Source organism: Convolutriloba macropyga, chromosome 9, assembly GCF_964194025.1.
Source record: "Convolutriloba macropyga chromosome 9, txConMacr16.3, whole genome shotgun sequence".
In the NCBI taxonomy this organism is placed as follows: domain Eukaryota; kingdom Metazoa; phylum Xenacoelomorpha; order Acoela; family Convolutidae; genus Convolutriloba; species Convolutriloba macropyga.
The window spans coordinates 15,186,422-15,212,066 of record NC_134476.1 but is presented as its reverse complement, the minus strand read 5'-3'; the positions used below and the strand labels follow the sequence as shown (position 1 = coordinate 15,212,066).

Below are 25,645 nucleotides of genomic sequence, written 5' to 3'. Positions count from 1 at the left end.
TTTTCAGAGGAGTTAATTTCTTTTTCACAAAGGATTGAACGACTGATCGCGATTTTTCAGATAGCTTACCTCTGATGTGTAGCGAGCCTGTAAATATTGTTTCATTATTTTCTCAAGGATCTGTTCTTCAATAACAACTGGGTTTGAAGAGGTGGACACATTCAAGTGTTCAAAGCGATAAAGACCTTAGATACTTTGATCTTAGATCGATTATAAAATTTTTTAATTTAAAACTTTTCGTTATATCTAGCATCAACCGGTAAAATGCAACTTAAAGTCATTCTATTTACAATTAAAACAATTTCATTTCAAATAATGAACAAAACAGTAAAGTAAAATGTTCTCGAAATATGGTTTAACGGTAGAACAAAAATTTCTTCAAATAGTGGACAACAATAAGATCCATAAGATGGACTTCAAATGGCAACTTGAGAGGCCTTATTTCTTTTGAACTTTATTAGTGAGCTGCTGACGGTCGAGTTCGGCTGAACGAAAGAAAAATTTACATCCCATAAGGTGAAAAATTCAAGGGCTAAAAAGTTGCTCGAAAAGCCAAGAGGTTACGCTACAAAACTTTCAATTGCCTAAAATCCGTGCAAAAGCAATTAAAATGATATTTTGGTACTTGTGGTTGAAAGAAGTACTAGACAAGGATTTCAGTATAAGCTAGGATTTCTTAGGTTTCCGCTAGGACTTCACAAAAACCCTCAACTTAGAGTAAATACTTCCTAATAAATGGTTGGTGGTCAATCGCGACCTCCAAGTCGAATTCTATTTTAATTTATGGCCTTTGACCGTAGTCAGACGTTAATGCATCTCAAATCAATAATGATAGCTGGAGTAGGAAAAAAAGTATATGTGATGGTTTTCAATCGAGAATGGGATAACTCTTATTGTAGTTTAAACAAAAAGAAACGTTTCTTTTATGTTACTTTTGAAAGTTTTGACCCCGCTGCACAAAGGTACCAAAGTTTGGAGCTGCACAAAAACCGTGAACATAACGTTTGTCCAGGTGTACTTAACCGAGTTAGAAAAGAACCTTCTTTCTGTTTCCTGCGACCTCTATTCTTTCCAGGCCAAATAGGCTAGGTCCCCATTTCAAGAAAAATGTAATAAATAAAAGGTGGTTTCTTCGACTCATGTTGCTTTTGCTGATGCTTTAAATTTTTTCGTAGCTATGAAGACACTCTTAGCATACGAATGGAATGACTCAAAAATGTTGCCAAATATCTAAAACTTCAATATTTGTGATGTTTTATCTGCGTAGTAATCGGTTTTGGTACATCCATTTGTGAACTCCGAAGACAGTGCTCCACTTCGACTTCACCTAATTTATATAATTTGAATCCTTTCAATTTATAATCAAAACTTTTATAGTCAAAACAAGCATTCTATTTATAATCAACACAGTTATGATAAATAGCTATCAAAAAATACTTATTGATTTTGAATCAGATTTATAAGAAAAATTTTGAAAATAATTATAACACTGACCTCCCTCCCCCTAGATTTATTTCTACTGACGATTCTACTGAGGGGCATTGGAGCATGGAGCTTGCACCATGAAGGCAGAGCATGCAGCTACGCGAAAGCTCAAAACTTGTTTTTGTCTTAATTTACTTGATGGCGTTCAAAAATTTGTCTTCTTTCTTTCGCTGCTCCTGAAAACCAATTTTTGTTTGACAGTTCATGCAATTGGGACTAGCTCATCCTGTGCATGAGAAGATTAACGGACAAAAGGTGCTTTTCTCGAGCCCGATTATCTGATTACCCTATTTCAGCTTCTTGATGGTTTTCTGATATTTCTAGGGTTCCGTTATGCTTCTTGGGCACTTTTCAGCATAGAGATTAAACACTTTGACATGAAACGACCTTCTGCTTAAAATTGATCCGAAGAAATTATTAGCTTTAATATCTTTTCGAGTGTCGTCATCAGTATTGATAGTTTTACATGCAAAATTTTCACCTTAAAAGTCTGAAGGGGCTGTGCTTCGACATCATAAGAGCCACGGTTATCCTTGCGTCTGATAAGCGAGTAGACACCCTTTGAGCAAAGAAGAGCATGCGCTTCGTTAGAAATTTCTCCACAAAGGCATGTTGATGGCAGTTTTGCGGGATCCCATCCATCGTGATGCGCTCATTTTCAATGTCAAGTATGGAGATGAAGCCTCTTTTTCATTGATGAGATTCTTTCAACGCCAACGTTTTCTGTTGAGCTTGTTCCCTCTTCTGTTTTCTGATTTTCTGAAGTTTTTTCCTGATGAATTTCTTTAATAATTGTTTGACCTGTCTTCAAGTTGAACAATGTTTAGGCTACCTTTATTAACCAGAAGAGGGAAAACCTTCCAATAACACATTGATGGGACAAGATTTTGTTCAAATAATTTTTCGGCTTCACTCAGCAGATCATCCAATTTGGGAGTAGCCCTTGCACCAAAATATCAATTTAGTTTGGACTCCATTTGTAAAGGATTCGTTCTCATACTGAGCTGACATCTCACTATGGTTGTCTCGTTTCTTATGAATGTTAGAGTAATTCGTTGACTTTTATTTCATAAAATCGTTGCAACAATTACCAACCAATAATTGAAACTAGATTGAGATGACCTTAAATTAATCCGATACCAAATTTTTTTTGATACCAAATTATCAACATCCGATACCAATTTTTTTTTTGGCGTGCTGAGAAAACTGAGAAATTGTTTCTGTAAAGAGATGACCTTAATTAGATTATACACGAATGCTCCTCGAAGCTCATTGAGCTTATCTAGCAGGAATCATAGTCCGGCCAGATTACTCTTATCTGCATACCAATTATGGGTCAGATTTTGATCTTCAAGCATTTCTATGGGAGGAAATATAGCCACACTGTACATTACCATGCTATTGGATCACCTGGTGTTATTCCTCTTGAGATTTGACTACTTTCTGCATCAATGAAAGGTGTGATGGCTCTTATAAGAGCCTCTGTATGCCGTATAGTTTGAGAGACAAAGATTTCTGTTGTTATTTAAAATCAAATATCTCTTCAAGCAGGTTAATCTGTTGCTGGTATCAATAAAAAGGATAGCTTTAGTACGATCTTTAAATCGGACACTGTTTTGCAGGTATCGATTGAAACGGATTTGTTTGATGTCAAAAGTCTGCATCAAGATGAGATGGGCCATGTCTGCAATTTGTGGGACAAAGTTTTCGATTGTTTTTTAGAACCAGATCTCTATTCAAGCTTATAATTTGTTTGTTAATTAGAAACAGATCTCTCTTCAAGCTGGTTAACGCGTTGCTGACGTCAATCAGAAGTATAGCTTTAGTACGATCGTCATTATCGGACACTGTTATGCAGAGATCGATTGAGACGATTTGTATGATGTCAAAGGTCTGCATCAAAAGCAGATAGGTCAAGTCTCCAATTTGTTTTCATTGCAGCACGTTTTTCCAGAGGACCTAACTTTTTTTCAAAAACAAGGATGGAACGGCCATTCGCGATTTTCAGATTGCTTATCTCTCATGTATAAAAAGGTGTAGCGAGCCTGTAAATATTGTTCCATTGCTTTCTCAAGTATCTGTTCTTAAAAAACAACTGGGTTTAAAGCGGTAGACGCATTCAAGTGTTCAAAGCTATAAAGATCTTAGATACTTTGAACTTAGATCAATTATAATTTTTTAGTGTTGGAACATTTTCGCTATATTTATCATCATCCCTTAAACTGCAACGTAAAGTTATTCTATTTACAATTAAAACGATTTCCTTTCAAACAATGAACAAAAGAGTAAAATAAAATGTTCTCGAAATATGACTCAACCGTAAAACAAAAATTTCTTCAAATAGGGGACAACAATTAAGTTCCTTAAGATTGGCTTAAAATGGCAACTTGAGAGGCCATATTTTTTTTTGACCTTTAGTAGTGAGCTGCTGAGGGTCGAGTTCGGCTGAACGAAAGGAAAATTTAGATCCCTAAAATGAAAAGATCAAGGGCTCAAACGTTGCTCGAAAAGTCAAAGCGATCAGGCTACAATACTTTCAATTGTCTAAACTTCGTGCGAAGGCAATTGAAATGATATTTCGGTTTTTTTCGTTCAAAGAAGTTTTGGAATAGGACTTCGAAATTAAACTTTTATTTTAGACTAAGACTTCGGAACATCAACTGAAGATTTTCTCTAGTGCATTAACTGTTTGAATATTTTGAATCAACTCATTGTTTTCGTTGGGACATATTTGACGCTCGTTGCGGATCTTTAAAAATTAAGTTAGTTATATCAACACCCGAAAGTAAAACTTAAAACACCATAAATACCGGGGCGAGAGTTGACACGACAAACAAAGAGTTTAAATAATTCTCTTTCTTTGAATTTTGTCAGTATAAGGATACTAGCACGTGCCAATATTCCTTTCAACGCCAACGTTTTCTGTTGAGCTTGTTCCCTCTTCTGTTTTCTGATTTTCTGAAGTTTTTTCCTGATGAATTTCTTTAATAATTGTTTGACCTGTCTTCAAGTTGAACAATGTTTAGGCTACCTTTATTAACCAGAAGAGGGAAAACCTTCCAATAACACATTGATGGGACAAGATTTTGTTCAAATAATTTTTCGGCTTCACTCAGCAGATCATCCAATTTGGGAGTAGCCCTTGCACCAAAATATCAATTTAGTTTGGACTCCATTTGTAAAGGATTCGTTCTCATACTGAGCTGACATCTCACTATGGTTGTCTCGTTTCTTATGAATGTTAGAGTAATTCGTTGACTTTTATTTCATAAAATCGTTGCAACAATTATCAACCAATAATTGAAACTAGATTGAGATGACCTTAAATTAATCCGATACCAAATTTTTTTTGATACCAAATTATCAACATCCGATACCAATTTTTTTTGGCGTGCTGAGAAAACTGAGAAATTGTTTCTGTAAAGAGATGACCTTAATTAGATTATACACGAATGCTCCTCGAAGCTCATTGAGCTTATCTAGCAGGAATCATAGTCCGGCCAGATTACTCTTATCTACATACCAATTATGGGTCAGATTTTGATCGTCAAGCATGTCTATGGGAGGAAATATAGCCACACTGTACATTATCATGCTATTGGATCACCTGGTGTTGTTTCTCTTGAGATTTGACTACTTTCTGCATCAATGAAAGGTGTGATGGCTCTTATAAGAGCCTCTGTATGCCGTATAGTTTGAGAGACAAAGATTTCTGTTGTTATTTAAAATCAAATATCTCTTCAAGCAGGTTAATCTGTTGCTGGTATCAATAAAAAGGATAGCTTTAGTACGATCTTTAAATCGGACACTGTTTTGCAGGTATCGATTGAAACGGATTTGTTTGATGTCAAAAGTCTGCATCAAGATGAGATGGGCCATGTCTGCAATTTGTGGGACAAAGTTTTCGATTGTTTTTTAGAACCAGATCTCTATTCAAGCTTATAATTTGTTTGTTAATTAGAAACAGATCTCTCTTCAAGCTGGTTAACGCGTTGCTGACGTCAATCAGAAGTATAGCTTTAGTACGATCGTCATTATCGGACACTGTTATGCAGAGATCGATTGAGACGATTTGTATGATGTCAAAGGTCTGCATCAAAAGCAGATAGGTCAAGTCTCCAATTTGTTTTCATTGCAGCACGTTTTTCCAGAGGACTTAACTTTTTTTCAAAAACAAGGATGGAACGGCCATTCGCGATTTTCAGATTGCTTATCTCTCATGTATAAAAATGTGTAGCGAGCCTGTAAATATTGTTCCATTGCTTTCTCAAGTATCTGTTCTTAAAAAACAACTGGGTTTAAAGCGGTAGACGCATTCAAGTGTTCAAAGCTATAAAGATCTTAGATACTTTGAACTTAGATCAATTATAATTTTTTAGTGTTGGAACATTTTCGCTATATTTATCATCATCCCTTAAACTGCAACGTAAAGTTATTCTATTTACAATTAAAACGATTTCCTTTCAAACAATGAACAAAAGAGTAAAATAAAATGTTCTCGAAATATGACTTAACCGTAAAACAAAAATTTCTTCAAATAGGGGACAACAATTAAGTTCCTTAAGATTGGCTTAAAATGGCAACTTGAGAGGCCATATTTTTTTGACCTTTAGTAGTGAGCTGCTGAGGGTCGAGTTCGGCTGAACGAAAGGAAAATTTAGATCCCTAAAATGAAAAGATCAAGGGCTCAAAAGTTGCTCGAAAAGTCAAAGCGATCAGGCTACAATACTTTCAATTGTCTAAACTTCGTGCGAAGGCAATTGAAATGATATTTCGGTTTTTTTCGTTCAAAGAAGTATTGGAATAGGACACCATAAATACCGGGGCGAGAGTTGACACGACAAATAAAGAGTTTAAATAATTCTCTTTCTTTGAATTTTGTCAGTATAAGGATACTAGCACGTGCCAATATTCCCTGGCAAGAATAACGGAAAATGACACCTAATAATGGGAAACTACTTGAAGAGAAACACCCAACTCCTTCCCAAGTCAACCTCAATTCTCTAGTGGACGAAAACACGTTTGAGTCAATTCCCTACAACCCTTCAATCTTCGAAAAGCATAGACGCAGGGGCAGTTAACAAAACAGCCCTTCAAACACATGGCAACCACGGACCATCCTGTTTAGACGCAAACGATTGTAGACGAATTTTCACTTGTTTCAAAGAAGCTTCAACAGACATAGCAAAAATGGTGGCCAAAATTGTTTTTGGCCTGCTAACTAAAAAAAGTATCTGAAAAATCTCTGGAGGTGTACAACGCATTCAAAAAAATGCCCTTAAACAAAAACCCTGGTGTTTGACACATTGGCGTAAGGGGAGTTCTTCGTCGCATCTTAGGCAAATGCAACATCAAGCGTACGTATCACAAACGACCTACGGTTCCTGGGTGGCACTACACAATTTTGGGCTTGGCCAAAAATGCGGGATTGAGCACCCAATTCACTATCTGCGCTCGCAATATGAAAAACCTGAAAATGAAGCTGTTCTCTTAATAGACGCAAAAGCGCCATCAACTCTCTCCAAGGTAACTTGGCAGTTGAAAATATCAAAAGAATCTGCCCCAATTTGAGTTTTGTTCTTCAAAACTCATTTTCAACCCCGTCTGATTTATATGACGCAGGTAAAACAGTGCAGTCTCTCGAGGGCACAACTCAAAGGGAGCACATTCTCATAGCTATGTATGGAGTAGCCACCCTCCCTTTGCTCAGGCTTGTCCAGATTAATAACGTGTCGCTAAAATGGTACGCACACGACGGCAGCGCAGTGGGACATTTGGAGGACTTACTCCTGTTCTTCAAACAGCTCATTAAACAAGATAGCTGTTTTGGCTATAGTGTGACGCCCCGAAGTATCAATTAATATATGAAGAGGTTTCAAAGATCAAAGCTCTCAGTTTGTTTGAGGGGACGGCAGTTGAAATTGTTAACCGCTTAAACGTTTCGAAGTCCGAATTTAGAGACGGGCTTTGCATTAGACATAACATTGAGCTCAAAAATGCGCCATGTGGTGAAAAGTTTATCCTATCACATGATCCCCACTGTGTTCTCCTGAAGGGGGTATACACACAGGAGACATAGCGCGATCCGAGACACCTTTGCTAAAATCATGCATGACGTTTGTTATGATGTCGAAGTTGAGCCGACTCTTCAGTTGCTTCAAGGCGTGTCCTTTATACACAAAATTACTAGAATTGATGAAAACGCGCGACTAGACATTAATGTGAATAGCCTATGGGAGTACAGTTTCAGCCGTTTTTGTTTAGACGTGAAGATCTTTAACCCACTTGCCAAGTCATGCTCGAAAAAAATCCGTAGAAGCGTACAATTATCATGAGTCGTTGAAGTGCCTGAAGTCTGAGCAACGGATACTTGACGTCGAGAAAAGTAAATTCGTTCCGTTCGTGTTTTCCTGCATTTGGGCGCAGGGCCGTCCGCAACGCGCACTTTAAAACAACTAGCTAGTAAAATTGCTGAAAAGAAAGACGAATCATACTCGGACGCAATAACGTACATACGCACGAGATAAAGTTTTGCTCTTCTGCGCAGCGCTCTCATATGCCTCAGAGCGTGCCGTGGTTCCAAACGGCCGACCGACATTGATAGTTCTTGCTGTGCAATTGTGCGGGAGGGGAGACTAGATTGATAACCAAATAGCTTATATATGAAATTCAACTCTTTTGACGCAGCTCTAAAAGAGTTATAGTGCCTTGTCTTTAAAAATAAAAATATTTCAGAACTTACCATGGAAGTGTTGTGTATAGGTCTAAAAGAGATTGTACAAAACTACTCAAGAAAAATTTTATGTTTTCTCTCACATTTCTAATTGTTCTTTGTTTACAATCCGTTCTTTGTTGTCTCATAACAGCGTACATGGTAGCGCCTGTTATTCTGTTTAATGGGGTCTTCTTTGCTGAATAGCGGAGGAAAGGTTATGTTTTTAAATCCCAGTGTTCTTTGAGTTTTCTCCACATGGTATCGCCTCTGCTTAAGATAGTTGACAGCTTTCGTCTGACTACAATTGGGATCTACAGCGTAACGCTGTTGCGGAGGGAACAAAAAGTCTGGCAGCGTGTGTCGACGATCTGGAACGAACCCGGGACCAGCCTCTTGACAAGCATGCTGCATGCTTTTTGGAAATCGACTGTAGTAGTTAGGTAGGTCTTCATACAAACGTTGGTATAAGCTCGCAACCTAAGAGATTACTAATTTGACGCCCTAATATTCGACTGCAAGGACATTTTCAGTAGGATACTGAAGCAGAAGTTTAAGAAGATATTAAGTTGTGCGCTCAATTCCATTGTGGCATTGTATTCTCTAGCCCGGGTCCAATTTTTCCGCCCAAAAAGATATGAGAGGGGGGCTGCAATGAAAGGATTGTTTAGGAAAATGCAGCTCAAAACTCATACATCTTTTTGGGCTGCCAAGGGGGCTAAAATGATGTAAGAGTGAAGGGATAAAAGATAAATTAACCCTTCCCCCCCCCCCCCCCCACACTCTTACATCTTTTGGTCTGTCAAAAAGAAAAACCATAGCTCAAAACAAAATTTAGATTTTGTTTTGAGCTATGGTTTTTCGTTTTAAGCATCGCATCTTTTTGTACTCTGACGGTCAACGGTGTGAGTTGCTCGGAAGTTTGCGCTTGAAATTTGAACCAGACAAAAAATCACATTTAAAAGTCCGCGGGACTAATATATGCAAGAAACTTTGAGAGCAATTATAGAGACGCTGCATCAATACTCCTTTTCGAGTCGTAAAAAGAGCGCCTCTGACCACGGCTATTTAAAACGAACATAACCGACTAACGTTGAGCGATTTGCTCTCAAACGACCGGCAAACGGTTGGCTTCGTTAGTATCTCGCCACGGTTTAGTGAGGCTAGCTTTAGCTGGATTCGACTCTACAGTTTTCTAGCCTTGTTAGTAAATAAATCAAAGGATTGTTTGAAATCAACCCTTTGAAAGGATTGTTTAGGAAAATGCAGCTCAAAACTCATACATCTTTTTGGGCTGCCAAGGGGGCTAAAATGATGTAAGAGTGAGGGGATAAAAGATAAATTAACCCTCCCCCCCACACTCTTACATCTTTTGGTCTGTCAAAAAGAAAAACCATAGCTCAAAACAAAATTTAGATTTTGTTTTGAGCTATGGTTTTTCGTTTTAAGCATCGCATCTTTTTGTACTCTGACGGTCAACGGTGTGAGTTGCTCGGAATTGCGCTTGAAATTTGAACCAGACAAAAAATCACATTTAAAAGTCCGCGGGACTAATATATGCAAGAAACTTTGAGAGCAATTATAGAGACGCTGCATCAATACTCCTTTTCGAGTCGTAAAAAGAGCGCCATCTGACCACGGCTATTTAAAACGAACATAACCGACTAACGTTGAGCGATTTGCTTTCAAACGACCGGCAAACGGTTGGCTTCGTCAGTATCTCGCCACGGTTTAGTGAGGCTAGCTTTAGCTGGATTCGACTCTACAGTTTTCTAGCCTTGTTAGTAAATAAATCAAATAAAAGACTAGTCTAAAAATTTGCAAAATATTGAAACTTTTAAAAGAAAAGCTTCCAGATTTTGCAGTGAAAAACTATTTTTTTGTCTTTGAAGTTAAGTAACCCATCTGCAAGACTTAAAAAGCTTCGTGGGCCAGCAATGATTGTTAAACTCCGAAAAGCACAAAAATATTCAAAAATTTTGGAAACAATCGCAAATTTTAACTAAATCTTGCTAAAATTCAAGATATTAAAATTTTCAAAACCATTTCATTATCTCAAGAGGCCATCCAGTGTCCCTATATTAAGCTTTAAATAGTTTCACTGGCTCATAATGATCCATAAACTTGGAACATGATAATAGTTTTCCGAAAATTTGAAAAAATTAAACTTTATCAAACAATTGCTAAAGCTGGAGTCATTAGATTTTTGATAACCATTTCATTAACTCTAGTAACTATACAGCACTTTATTATCAAACCTTGGAGGAGGTCCCTAGGACTCTGGTGCCGGCAAAAATGATAAAATCAAAGGATTGCAAACTTGAGAAAATTGCCAAGATTTTTTAAAATTGCTTTTAAAATCTTGAAACATTCCATTGCATCTAGAAGCTATGCAGTAACCTATAATCAACCGTATAGGAGGTTATATGGCTCTTGAGGCTGGAGAAACCTGAAAAATGACAAAATTTCAAAAAAAAGATTGAATTTGCAGGTTGCATAAAACTGCTAAGTATTGTGATCATAAAAGTTGAAAACTAATCTATGGCCAAAAAACATTTTCCACCAAAAAAATTTGCAAGTTTTATTTTAAAAAATGCTAAAATTTGTGGTTTTGAAATCTTGAAAAACATTCCATTACATTAACAGAAATTATACAGTAACCTATTGTCAAACCACCCTAGAGGAGGTTCCTTGGCTCTTGAGGCTGGAGAAACCTAAAAACCGACTAAAATGCGTGCATCAGGAGGCTGATGGGGAGGGAGTGGTAATATGCGCAGCAGGAGGGGTGGGGGCAACAGCAGCTTGGGGTGGAGCAATAGTGGGGGAGTCTTCAACCACCCTTCACAACATAAGTTTAAACGTCCAAAACAGTTTGAGCTGAAATCTCTAAGAGCAATTAATGCCCGCTAAGCGCTACCTGTTTATCCCGTTTTTTAGGACGAAAATCAAAAGCGTCAGACAAAAAATCGGTCCAGCGACAGTACTAATATAATTGTTACAAGTTTCGTTTGAGAGCAATTAATCAACGCAGAAAGCATCAGCACAAAACAATTAGGCCCACAATACTTCTATGTTATTGCAGGGATGAGATCCAAAGGTGATGCCCGCTCCAGAACAGTCCATCATTAAGAATACAAATGAAAACAGAGAAAACTTTTTGGCAATCAAAAATTGCTATATGACAAAAGTTCACTGTTGGGACAGAAAACATCTCTTAACAATTTCTAATTGTACCCCTGGATGCAAACTCAAAAGAGCCTTTTTTCAGCTCTTATGGTTACTTGATTCGCAAAAGCTGTACCACAAACTTGGATCTTTTCCCTTTTGTGTCCCCCTCATATAGTGGGTGCATATTATCTGCACTCCCCTGTCGCACGTGAAATTTTTACACAATGATTTAATATAAAATGGCAGGTGTTCTGTATCTAGGGTGGGGGGCATAGTGTAAGGGGGGAATAAACGGAAAAGATCCAAACTTATATCAGATGAGTTGTCATTAATTAATTAATTAATTAGCAATACATAAAAAACCAGCCATGACAACAAACAAAATATTAAAAATAAACTGAAAAATTTGAGCTCGAACATTTAATTGAGAAAGATATTGAAAAAATTTAATGAACAATTGCTTCTGATTATGAATCGTTTTGTTTCAAATTTTTGCAACTCTTTATTTACCAACCACCGAAAAATGACTTAAAAAATTGAGCTGCTGTAGTGTTATAATCAGCAATAAAAATAAGATTAAGGCTGTCCAATATTCTGCAAATTGCTGTTTTTAGCGAGCAATTTCACGTACTTCTGAAAATTTTCGGCAAAACCTGTTAATAATATATTAATCGGAAAAATTCAAAGAGAAACTAATTGATAATTAATGGATTCCTCTCAAGTACCTCAATTTATTAATTGCAGAATAAAACACTATATTGCTTATTAGGAACAAATATTATTGCTTCTTTGAAGTTTGATAAATATATTGATTGCAAACTAAGTATTAAAAAAATAAATCAAATTTCGTCGAATGATGCTTTTGGCGGATTGAATCACTTTTCCTTGGAAGAAAAGTTAGTAAAGACTGGCTTGCTAAAACTGTTAATTGCTATTTAATTGAACAGTCTGAAAAATGAAGATTGAGTTAGATATTTTTTCAGAGTTCATTTTATTTTTGAACTCTTGGAGTCTTTCTCGTCATAGATCCCCCAACAACAAATTTTTAGGAATAGTTTCTTTTTTATTAACTGTAAAAATGATAAAATCAAAGGATTGCAAACTTGAGAAAATTGCAAATATTTTTTAAAATTGCTATTAAAATCTTTAAACATTCCATTACATCTAGAAGCTATGCAGTAACCTATAATCAACCGTATAGGAGGTTATATGGCTCTTGAGGCTGGAGAAACCTGAAAAATGACAAAATTTAAAAAAAACTTGAAATCGCAGGTTGCATAAACTGCTAAGTATTGTGATCATAAAAGTTGAAAACTAATCTATGGCCAAAAAACATTTTCCAGTAACTTATTATCAAATCCTAAAGGAGATTTTGTGTTATGCTGAAACGCCTGAAAAATGACAATAATTGTCGAAAAAAATTGCAAGTTTTATTTAAAAAAATGCTAAAATTTGTGGTTTTGAAATCTTGAAAAACATTCCATTACATTAACTGAAATTATACAGTAACCTATTGTCAAACCACCCTAGAGGAGGTTCCTTGGCTCATGAGGCTGGAGAAACCTAAAAACCGACTAAAATTTTCAAAAAATTTGATAAAATGCAATTTTTATTTAAAAAAATGCTAAAAGTTTTCATATTAAAAAAATTGAAAGCTTTTCCATGGCAAATAATTGAAACCCCTCCACTACCACTAGAAACTATGATGTTAGTTTTTATAAAAGCGTAGAGGAGGTTCCTTGACGCCTAGGGCTGAATGAACTCATAAAATAACAAAAATTTTCAAAAAGCTCGAAAATTGTGAAAATTAGTAATTTGCGTCTTTTTAGCGATCGGTGGATCTGCTGTAGCCAAAGGGAGGGGGGTTGATGGGCGGGGGAGTGAGGGGGGAGGGGGTGGGGTCAACAGTGGGGGTGTCTTCAACCTCTAAGAACCGCCCTTCACACCATAAGTATAAGTCTCCAAAACAGTTTGAGCTGAAAGGCTCTCAGACCGCTTAATGCCCGCTGGGCGATACCTGTTTATCCTGTTTTTGAGGACGAAAAGTTAAAAGCTTTAGTCAAAAAATCGATCAAGCGAAAAATCGCTTTAAAAAAGACCGACAGGAGCAATATAATTCTTACAAACTTCTGTTGAGAGCAATTGGAAACCAAAATGTTATTGAGTCTCATTAAAAATAAAGAACATCAAAGTATCTGCAATTTAAATTCAAACTCGTGTTATTTTCTGTTTTTAACCCCACCGATTTGTAACCACTTACTATGCATCCTTTTGCAGATGGAGTGCATTTGATGCAGTAAGCTTCAAAACTAGACACAACCATGCCGAAATTTCACGCAATTTTACCAATTTTGTTGAACAAAGCAGTCTATATTTTTAGAAATGGAGTCGAATGGTCACAGCAAGCCAGAGGAAAACGAACTACAACTCAAAATTCAATTTCTTGTCTCCATATTTTAGAAAAAATTGCATAAAATATTTCTTAAAGCCATTTAATGCGTGCATCAGGAGGCTGATGGGGAGGGAGGGGGAATATGGGCAGCAGTGGGGTTGGGGTGGGGGGCAACAGCAGCTTGTGGGGGTGGGGCAATAGTGGGGGGTCAACAGTGGGGGAGTCTTCAACCACCCTTCACAACATAAGTATAGACCTCCAAAACAGTTTGAGCTGAAAGCTCTAAGAGCAATTAATACCGGCTAAGCGCTACCTGTTTATCCCGTTTTTGAGGACGAAAATCAAAAGCGTCAGACAAAAAATTGGTCCAGCAAAAAATCGCATAAAGACCGACAGTACTAATTTTATTGTTACAAATTTCGTTTGAGAGCAATTAATCACCGCAGAAAGCATCAGCACAAAACAATTAGGCCCACAATACTTCTATATTATTGCAGGGATGAGATCCAAAGGTGATGCCCACTCCAGAGCAGTCCATCATTAAGAATACAAATGAAAACAGAGAAAACCTTTTGGCAATCAAAAATTGCTATATGACAAAAGTTCACTGTTGGGACAGAAAATTGTAACAATTTCAAATTGTACCCCAGGATGCAAACTCAAAAGACCATTTTTTCAGTTCTTATGGTTACTTGATTTGCAAAAGCTGTAGCACAAACTTATGGATCTTTTCCCTTTTGTGTCCCCCTCATATAGTGGCGTAGTGTAAGGGGGGAATAAACGGAAAAGATCCAAACTTATATCACATGAGTTGTCATTAATTAAATAATTAGCAATACATAAAAAAACCAGCCATGACAACAAAATATTTAAAATAAACTGAAAAATTTGAGCTCGAACATTTAAATGAGAAAGATATTGAAAAAATTTAAGGAACAATTGCTTCTGATTATGAAGCGTTTTGTTTCAAATTTTTGCAACTCTTTATTTACCAACCACCGAAAATTGACTTAAAAAAATGAGCTGCTGTAGTGTTATAATCAGCAATAAAAATAAGATTAAGGCTGTCCAATATTCTGCAAATTGCTGTTTTTAGCGAGCAATTTCACGTACTTCTGAAAATTTTCGGCAAAACCTGTTAATAATATATTAATCGGAAAAATTCAAAGAGACTAATTGATAATTAATGGATTCCTCTTAAGTACCTCAATTTATTAATTGCAGAATAAAACACTATATTGCTTATTAGGAACAAATATTATTGCTTTTTTGAAGTTTGATAAATATATTGATTGCAAACTAAGTATTAAAAAATAAATCAAATTTCGTCGAATGATGCTTTTGGCGGATTGAAACACTTTTCCTTGGAAGAAAAGTTAGTAAAGACTGGCTTGCTAAAACTGTTAATTGCTATTTAATTGAACAGTCTGAAAAATGAAGATTGAATTAGATATTTTTTCAGAGTTCATTTTATTTTTGAACTCTCGGAGATTTTCTCGTCATAGATCCCCCAACAACAAATTTTTAGGAATAGTTTCTTTTTTATTAACTGTAAAAATGATAAAATCAAAGGATTGCAAACTTGAGAAAATTGCAAGTTTTTTTTTTAAAATTGCTATTAAAATCTTGAAACATTCCATTACATCTAGAAGCTATGCAGTAACCTATAATCAAACCGTATAGGAGGTTATGTGGCTATTGAGGCTGGAGAAACCTGAAAAATGACAAAATTTAAAAAAAAACTTGAAATTGCAGGTTGCATAAAACTGCTAAGTATTGTAATCATAAAAGTTGAAAACTAATCCATGGCCAAAAAACATTTTCCAGTAACTTAATATAATATCCTAAAGGAGATTTTCTGTTATGCTGAAAAGCCTGAATAATGACAATAATTGTAGAAAAAAATTGCAAGTTTTATATAAAAAAAAATGCTAAAATTTGTGGTTTTGAAATCTTGAAAAACATTCCATTACATTAACAGAAATTATACAGTAACCTATTGTTAAACCACCCTAGAGGAGATTCCTTGGCTCTTGAGGCTGGAGAAACCTAAAAACCGACTAAAATTTTCAAAAAACTTGATAAAATGGAAGTTTTATTTGAAAAAAATTTTAAAATTTGTCATATTAAAAAAATTGAAATCTTTCCATGGCAAATAATTGAAACCCCTCCACTACCACTAGAAACTATTCAGTTAGCTTTTATAAAACCGTAGAGGAGGTACCTTGACGCCTAGGGCTGAAAGAACTCAAAATGACAAAAATTTTCAAAAAGCTCGAAAATTGTGAAAATTAGTAATTTGCGTGTTTTTAGCGATCGGTTGTTCTGCTGTAGCCACAGGGAGGGGGGCTTATGGGGGAGGGAGTGAGGGGGGGGGGGTGCAGCAGTGGGTTGAGGGGAGGGGGTGGGGTCAACAGTGGGGGTGTCTTCAACCTCTAAGAACGGCCCTTCACACCATAAGTATAAGTCTCCAAAAGCTGAAAGGCTCTCAGAGCACTTAATGCCCGCTGGGCGATACCTGTTTATCCTGTTTTTGAGGACGAAAAGTTGAAAGCTTCAGTCGAAAAATCGATCGAGCGAAAAATCGCCTTAAAAAAGACCGACAGGATCAATATAATTGTTACAAACTTCGGTTGAGAGCAATTGGAAACCAAAATGTTATTGAGTCTCATTAAAAATGAAGAACATCTCAAAGTATCTGCAATTTAAATTCAAACTCGTGTTATTTTCTGTTATTAACCCCACCGATTTGTAACCCCTTACTATGCATCCTTTAGCAGATGGAGTGCATTTGATGCAGTAAGCTTCAAAAGTAGACACAACCATGCCGAAATTTCACGCACTTTTATCATTTTTGTTGAACAAAGCAGTCGATATTTTTAGAAATGGAGTCGAATGGTCACAGCAAGCCAGAGGAAAACGAACTACAACTCAAAACTCAATTTCTTGGCTCCATATTTTAGAAAAAATTGCATAAAATATTTCTTAAAGCCATTTAATGAGTCGTCTTCGTGTAAAATTAATTCTCAAATTACCCAGCAAAAAGGATTTTTAAAAAATGGACGACAAAATTCAAAATAATCCTAAAAGGTCAAATTTGCGCATGTGAACAAAAAGCAAGTCAATTTTTTTTCGTTATCTAAATAAAACCAACTCGAAGTTCACCCGAATAATAGATAGGATAATTGATTTCAAAAAAGAGCTGAAACAGCGTCTTCAAGTCGTTAGAACAGAAAAACGTGAGCCTCTGCAAGTAGAAAGTAGGAGCTCAATAATTGCCTGCTGATGTGCCTATTATTAAAAACGAGTTAAATAAAATTAGAGCAGTGTTTTCTGTTTAGATGCTTTGATTTTATTACATAAATAGTAGCGCTTCTTTTGATAGTCAACGTCACCATAATTCTGAAATTGGAAGTATATACATTGGGATCGGAACCAATGAACTAGGTTGTCGATTTTTCATCTGAATAAGGGTATGATCTCTAATCTTTATGCCTAATTGTTGAAAAATATGTACCTGTGGTGGCTCCTCCCCCAGGTGGTACTTGATAATTTTGTTCATGTGTTTTTTATTCTCATGGGCTTCTTGTAGAATGCTGGTTTTTTTCTTCACCAATTCGAGGTCCGATTGATATTCCAACTCGCGTGACTTTTCGTTTGGCCGTGCCCACCATGAGTGGCTGCGATAGAGCTGAAACAATATTGTTCAAATACCAATTTAAGTTCCAGTTGACGTATCTTGCATGGAAAAAAGGTGCCGATTTTAGCTAAGATATTCTCAACCAAGTTGACGTATCTTACATGGAAAAAGGGGCCGAATTCGAGCTAAGATGTTCTCAACCTCGGTCAAAACTCAATTAACACGCAAAAAAGTACTCAGTAAACATGAATTTTGCAGGAAATGGCAAATCTTGACGCTGTCAAGATTCTCACGCTCATCGATAGAATCATTGCATATATACATTTTTATTGAGTTAATCAGCTTAAACGGCTATTAATAATCTGAATAGCTGGTAATAACATTAATTCCCATACCGCTCAATTTGTCCTAGTCGAATTGAATAGTTTTGAATTGAGTTTTTTTAATTGAGTTCAGGTGACTCAGGTTGAATTGAGTTTTTTGAATTGAGTTCAGGCGACTCGTCTTAGTTTATTGGGGCAGTTTTTTACGATTAAAAAATAGCATTCATTCTATTTCGTCTATGACCCTCCCGCCTCTCCCAGTACGCGTGCTATTTTTTAGCACAGTAACGTTTTATAAAACGACCCATTTTTTTCTATGTGGGATTGGTAAAAACACTATTTAAGGGAATAGATCTAAACGTTTTAGTGCTGAAACTTAAATCCTTTCTCTTATAACTGTTAGATCTCATGCGTTTAATGTCTGGTTTTTATATTTTGAGCGTGGTGCTTGAATGGTTTAACCTTAAATGTGTTGCCCTCTTTTGGCATGCAGTTTCTTCCATCCAGAGGTGAAACAGTGTCCAGCACACTTTCTCTGGGTCCAACTTGGAGACTGGGCTTGATCTTAACCTGGACATCTTTGATTCCGCCTTTGCCTTTATTCTCCATCTGTTTGGTTACTTGCAAACTAAGTTTATTAATTATTAAGTGAACGTTAGTTAGCACGCCACCTTTTTTGCATGATGTAAAATATCAATTTTGACGTGAAATCTCGCGACTTTATTGCCGGTTTTCGAATTTGATACACCGTTGGTCCCCTACTGTAGTGGTCTTGCCTATGTGTGAGATTGAGATAATGCACAACTAACTTTCCGTATATCTTTCGAAGTTTATGAAATCAATTCATTTTCAAAGTAGAGTGAAGCTTCAAGTGATTTTGTAAGCGTTTGTTTAGTTTAGTTATTTCAGGGCAACTTTTTTGAACATTGAAAATTGGATGTAGGTCGCTAAATAAGTTACTGGAACCTATTATAATCGTGAGCAAAATTAAACGTTAAACTCGCGCAATTTAATAGTGAACTGTCTGTTTTTAAAGAGTATTTCGATTGTTTACGTAAATTTTATATGAATTCATTGTAAATCGATAGAATTGAAATTGCTAAGTTCCGGGAAAATGTCAAACGTACTCACGGAGAAACTCGGTTCATCTACACTTAGAATTGATTCCAGCTGGTCAGTCCTACATGGATTTAAGCAGGTGTTTGAATTGCGGATTCGAAAGCTTTGTGATCAAGTTGAACAGATTTAACATGGGACTATAACTACTGTTGCCAAAGTGTTTATGTACTGTTTTCTACCAAAAGTGTTTATGTAATTTAGAAAGCAAATCAGATCAAGTTCTATCTATTTTCTGCCGAACCCGTTTAATATATAATACAATGAAATCTTCCATTCAGTGTTCTTTTGGTCCTTTCTTTTTTTTGATAACGTCGAGTTGTCAGAAGTTTAGTAGATGTAATTTCGGAAACATCGACCAACCTTTTTACTGAGAGAACACTCAGCTTTTCAGTTTACAGGAATCTTAGTTTGGTTCAACTTGGTTATAACTCGACCATATCAGACCAAAATGTAAACTGTAAGAGTGCTTTTGTAAATTCTAGTTAGTGCCCTATAGTTTTGTGAGGTGAACATTTGTTACTTCATTCAAGTTGCACCAACTTGAAATCAAATATCGAAAACAATATTTATTCCGCTGACACGTTACACTGTCATTGTTATTTACCTAATAGATACAATACGTGAGGCTAGCTTACCAGAAAAACCAATGTAAAGCTCATGACGTCCATGGAAGTTTCACAGTAAAAACAGTAACAGATAAAGAGTTTTTTCACATCTTTTTCCTTTTCAATTGCGAATGAAAGAAAGAAAGAATTAATTAATTTCTCTACTGAGCAATATATTGAATTGGAGAGGACATACAACGTCGAGACGCCCACTTTTCAGTCTACCCCAGAATTGAGTACAAATACGACAACAATTAATATAATTCGAAAAGAAAAAAAATATACAAATTTAAACTGTTTGAGAGATAGGCAATGTGACACACAAATTAAAAATCAAATACAAATCTTGCGAGTTCGTGATTGCAAACTAAAATTGAACACTTCAACATATGGCTAAAATTAGCAATTTCACCTAACGTCTTGGCTTCAAAGTCTGCAGGAATAATTTCTAGGCTTTTCATTTTATTGTATAACTTTGTTGCACGAAATTTGATTGAACAGCGTTCTATTTTTCTTTTGAATAAAGGTTGTTTGAGTAACTTAATTGCCGATCCCCTATGTTCTCTTTCTATGGTATAAGGTACTAACAAGTCATTACAAAAATTTTCACAGTGAAGGCCACTGATTGCATTCAGAGAAAACTTGATCAATTCATACACGTGCAGATCATAAACAGTCAGCATGGAGTGATTCCGGAATATGTCCTCACATGAATCTGTTCTTTTCTTGAAATAAATGAACTTTACAATTTTTTTCTGTTAAAGATAAATAGGCAGAAGCAAAGAGTAAGTACAGCAGCCATGGACTTAGACTCCATATTGAACAATAGGCCTAACGTTTGATTCGTTATACTGTATCAACAGTTTCCTAGGCAAAAAATGTCTCCGTAAGGCAATAAAACCGCATTGCTTACTTACCTTCATTTTAACTTCTTCAATATGACTTCCAAAAGAAAGCTTGGAATCAACAAGTATTCCTGAATACTTACAAACTGGCCCCTTTTTTATTTCCCTCGAGTTAAAACAGAAACTGTCTCACGCATTAGTTGCTGAAGTGACACCCATCTGTACAGTTATATCTAAATTGAGCACTAATTTATTTGAATTGAGCCACTTGCTAATATTCTTTAATTCTTGTTCAACTTCATTTACCTGCATTGCTACAGCAGTTAGATTTGTATGTTCTGCAAACAGAATAACATCAAGCCTTTTGCAAAATAAAGGTAAATCATTTATGTAGATAGTGAATAAAAGAGGACCAAGAATAGATCTCTGTGGTACACCACATTTAAGTTCTTCCCAGCTAGACATAACTTCGTTCAAATGAACACGCTGCACTCTATGCTCGAGGTATGATTCAAACCATTTTAATACCTTTTCTCTGATACCGTAACATTCTAGCTTCTTAATAATCATTTTGTGATCAATTGTATCAAAAGCTTTCCTCAGATCCAAGAAAAAACTAAAAACGTTTCTTCTCTTAGAGACAGATCTCAAATTTTCCGTAAATTCAACAAGTGCATCAGTTGTACTGTGTTTTTTGCGAAATCCGAATTGTCTATGATAAAACAAAGAAAATCTTTCAAAGTAAGAGTAAACCCGATTAAACATAATTTTTTCATAAACTTTGCTCCAAACAATAAGCAGTGAAATAGGCCTGTAATTATTTTCATAACTTTGGACCAGATTTGTGCAAAGGAAAAACTTTAAGCTTGCTTTTTTAAGCTCTTGCGGGAATTGGCCCCTGTGGAACGAAAGATTCATTAAAAACGTAATGTACTCAATAGTTACAGGCGCTGACATTTTTACCAAATGATTATCAACCAAATGCTCACCAAAGGACGATTTATTATCCAAATTTGATATTACAACTTCAACTTCCTCCTTTGTAACTTTAAACAGAAGCATCGATTGTTGACGTCTTGGAACTTCTGTTCATTTTCAGCACCGAGATGCTTGCTGATTTCAAACCCAACATTGGCAAATAATTTATAAAGGCTATTGCGTTATCATGAGCATTCGGCTGACTAATACTGTTCGCCACAGTTTCCTGAACAGGGACCTTGGAACTGTTCATTACTTTAGCGCTTAAAACATTTATTAATTTATAGACTTGTCTTTTATTACCGAGGCAAGATTTAAATTTGTTTAAATAGAAGTCTTTTTCTGGCTGCAGAGCACTGCTTAATCTTAATCTTTTGAACTTTTCTAGCCAACTAATATCATCATTTCCTTTCCAATAACGCTGAGCAAGGTTCTTATGTTCAAAAATTTTTAGTTGCTGAACCATTTAGGCTGTTTGTTTCTCTCTACCCAGCTGTATTAAGGGAGCAAGTCTGTCTGTAACATCCAAAAACACACAACTAAAGGCATTGAACGCATTTGAGTGATTGGTACACGTTGTTATTTTTTCTTTTCTTAATGCCAACTCTTTATCTAGTTCATCTAAATAGCGTTTAACTTTTTCTGGATCTTTTGCAAACTTAGTATCTCTAAAAAGTAACAAGTTTTCATTTGTTTTTGTTCGAACTCTCCAACTGAGTTGAATCGGGTAATGATCTGAAAAGCTTGGATGTAGCAGGACCTCGGTTTCACAACCAGTTGCATTTCGATAAATCTAAGCATGTTGAAGTACTATGTGTTACTCTAGTTGGTTCGTTTATTCCGAATACAAAACCATTTGAAGCTATTATATTTATATAGTCATTTACATAATGTTTCTGCTCAAAAATGTTAATATTGAAGTCACCGCAGATAATAAAAGGTTTTGTATTGCTGTGTTTATTGTATATGACCGCTACAAAGAACCGTAAACTGTTAGCACTGATTTCTATAACAGCAGCTTCGTTGAGAGGATTTTTGTGCATTCTTATCAAGTCATAATCACTTTTCAACTGTATCATAACACCTTTACCCTTCGAACTTCTTTTTCGAGTCCGTGAATTAAAGTTTCTAGTTCACCGAAATGTTTCTTTGAGGATCTGAAATTTAAATGAAGCACTTGTATGCATGTGTATTTCTGGTTGGTATTTTTAGGCGGTGAACTTTAATAGGAGTTTAAGTTGTTTTAGGAACCATCGTTGTCATTCTCAAATGGCCCGGAAACGTGTCCAGTCTATTGAAATGATTTAAACTGGTTCGAAAGTTTTCGGAAGCATTCCAACACGTCTCAAGCCGTATTTAAGATCTATACCACCCTTGTAAAGGTTACTGATTTTATAAATTAAGCCATCTTGCCTCCTTTCATAAAAAATTGTACCCTCTTGTCCCAGCTGAACTGACTCGTACATCACTTTTCATCATCCTCAGGAAATTAAGCATTGCTTTCGTTTTATCTTCAAAAGTACGAACATCAGACTGTTTTTTTCTTGTTTTTAAGAACTCCAATTTTTGCCATAGGTTGAGAAAATTTGAATATGACTGGTCTATTTTGTGTTCTAGTTGAAGCAGGAAGCCGGTGTGCAATTGAAATGTTTCCTGTTACCGATACGTTTAGTCTTCTCGCTAAATCTATGACAGCCGCTGTTGTTTGCTGGTTAGATTCCCTTTTTCCACTCTGATGGCTTTCCGGCAAATCCAGAATTTTTATGTTTTCTCTTCTGTTGTAATTTTTGAAAACTTCGGCTTCAGATAGCGCGATTAATTCAAGCTTTCTATTTTCAAAATCACTTCGCAGCTGCATCTCTTCTTTCATTTGCTTTAACTTGTCTTCGACAATCTCGTTTATAGTTGATCGAAGCTCCGATTGAATACTTTAGACTATGGTTGGAATCAAACTTCCTACCTCTTTTTGCACCCCCGACTCAAATGCTTGGGTGATTTCTACATCATTGAAAGCGTATCAGCTGGGCTTAGAACATTGCAGCCACGTTTGTTATTTGGCTTCTTCAAAGGAGTTCGGCCTTGATATTTAAGAGTAGGGATTCCACCTCTATCAGATTTCTTTTTTTACAGTGAACGACTCGGGCTTTGTATGATTAAGAACTTCGTTGTTCGTTTTTGAGAAAAGCTGAAAATCTGTATGTTGAGGATTGATAGAGGTTAAAGATGTACTAAATGATGAAAAACCGCACAACAGATAATCAAAGATCAAACACGTCGAGAAATATATATTAAGGCAACTCCCTGTGAATTTCACTTCTCGGATCGCACCAAGATAATAAAATCTCAAATGCTACTGATCGGAGAAACTAACAAAGAATTCGCTGAAGAGATGACGCACCTTTATATTACTGACGTGCCTCCAAACGCCATCGCCGGTCTTTTTCTGCTTTTTCAGCTTCTTTTTAATCTTTGATTTCCGTTTTCGTGATTTTGATCTTTTCAAAGTTAATTGCCGTAAGTCCTGCTCGTGATTGAAAACAATTGACAAAAAATTCAGTTCTATATTAACGTCTGGATGCACTTTACGTAGTTCGTCTTTGAACCAAGTTAATTTCTGTTTGCGCTTAGATAATAGGTGTTTTTTTACTGAAATTATTGAACAAACTTTTGCTTTACGCAGCTTTTCAAAAATATCTGGATTTCCAATTTGTCTATTGTACACAATCGCTCGAAAATGCTCTCCAAAAAAGGTCAATGTTTCCAATAATTGTTCAACAGTCTGTGGTGCGAAATTGTTACTTCGATGCCCACTTAGTGAGTTGCTTAACACATGCCATAAAATTAAATCTTTTCTTCGCTGAAAATTTCCACGTAATCTCAAATGCTGTAAGTTTTCGTGCGGTGAAACAGTATTTGGATTGAAACTCAGACCTGGTCTAGCAAAAGTTGATATCTGAGTTTTCTTTTTCAACCAACTCGGAGATTTTTCGATAGCTTGGTATAGACGGCTGGCGCCAACAATAAATACCATTGGGTTCTTTCAACGAAGGACGCGAGCAGTTCATATTCGTCTATTTGAAACAAATTGATGACGGACTAAGATAACTTTCAAATCTTCCGCCGGAATCCCCTATAAGCGGGGCTACCCAATGAAAATTCGGACTCTATCAACATGCAATAATTATTCAGGACAAAGCTGAAAATACAATTAAATAGCCTCCTGGGTGCAATTGGAGACTATTTAATAAGTTTATCACAACAATTAGGCTAGAAAGTAGAGCGCAAACTCAATGATAATTGAATAAAGAGTAAACGTGAAAGGTTTTGCGACTACTTTTTTTAAATGTGCAGCTCAGGTTGAGGACATTTTCTTTACATTAGTGTTTCTGGTAACTAACGTTACGTACACTCGTTGACAAAATTAAACACACACATTGCAATTTTACAATGTAAATTGCCGGTTTTAAAGTAATTTGGACAACATAATAGGTCCGCTTCGTTTTGATAACTGCTAAATTAACTGCTGTTTCCGGTGAACTGGCCAAATTCTCTGAATTGTCTGTAAGTAGGCTTTCCATTTTTTCCTAATTTGGATTTACTAAAAATTTTCGTCGAGTGATGCCAAACTTATGTCCATACAAGATTTCAAAATCAGATACTTATATAGAATTGCTATTTGTGAGTTTACTTTTGTCAATGAATGTATAATCTCAATTTATAGGTAGTCTAGATGACTGGTGTAGGAGACCAATGGTGTAAAAGCTATTGTAAGAGGTATACTTGATTACGAACTCGTCTAATGTGTCGTCGAAAAGTGAGTTTTTAATTGGTTAAACTTTTGGAGTGCTAACTTACTTTGACGTTTGGTGTAAATGAACCAGAAATGAAACGACCTAAAGATTTGTCCTACATTAATAAACGGGGCATCAAAATGGGTTTTCGCAATTTTGCTTTCATAGATCCAAGAAACGAATCCAACATTTATTTATATAGAGGTTGTTTAATTTAACCGCTGACCATTAATACGCCTGTTTTTAAGGTACAACTGTTGCATGCCCCATTTTACGCGCACTAGAATAGCCTAAATTGCGAATTAAATGGAAAAAATGAATTGATTTTACTTAGGGTACTTAGAAACCATGGTACGATTTCATCGGTCAGTAAAACTTCGAGACAGAGAGTTTAGTTTGAAAGATTGGACTCAGACTTAAAGAAGTTAAAATCTCATTTGTTGTCCTGAACTTAGCGTCCTAGAGGACTCTTAAGTTTAGGACAAAATTAGGCTTACTTTTCTTTAAGTATGGGTTTCATCTTTCAAACTAAGAAAGCCAATTTTTGACACTTGAATCAAACCGCTAATAATTGGCTGTTTAGCTAT

The 25,645-nt window shown here is 35.9% G+C and overlaps 2 protein-coding genes across 2 annotated transcripts in view; one reads left to right on the top strand and one right to left on the bottom strand.

Annotated features, from left to right (window-relative positions):
- The window catches only part of LOC142345634 (PSME3-interacting protein-like), a 305,369-nt gene that overhangs the window by 267,577 nt on the left and 12,147 nt on the right, over window positions 1-25,645 (top strand). The window lies entirely within an intron of this gene.
- On the bottom strand, window positions 8,296-25,140 carry LOC142346068 (uncharacterized). Its single transcript, XM_075398566.1, has 4 exons — window positions 25,123-25,140; window positions 18,183-18,348; window positions 17,275-17,448; window positions 8,296-8,677 (listed from the first exon to the last, which is right to left on the bottom strand). Exons 2-4 carry the CDS (start codon window positions 18,327-18,329, stop codon window positions 8,321-8,323), a joined length of 678 nt encoding a protein of 225 aa, XP_075254681.1. The 5' UTR covers window positions 18,330-18,348; window positions 25,123-25,140; the 3' UTR covers window positions 8,296-8,320.

Bases quoted from the DNA above. Each gene is read 5' to 3' on its own strand.
- LOC142346068 (XM_075398566.1), bottom strand. From the start codon at position 18,329: ATGGAGAATAAAGGCAAAGGCGGAATCAAAGATGTCCAGGTTAAGATC. The intron at 17,449-18,182 runs GTTAAACCATTC...ATATTGTTTCAG, and splicing joins AAGAGGGCAACACATTTAAG to CTCTATCGCAGCCACTCATG. The intron at 8,678-17,274 runs GTACATATTTTT...GTAATCTCTTAG, and splicing joins TGGGGGAGGAGCCACCACAG to GTTGCGAGCTTATACCAACG.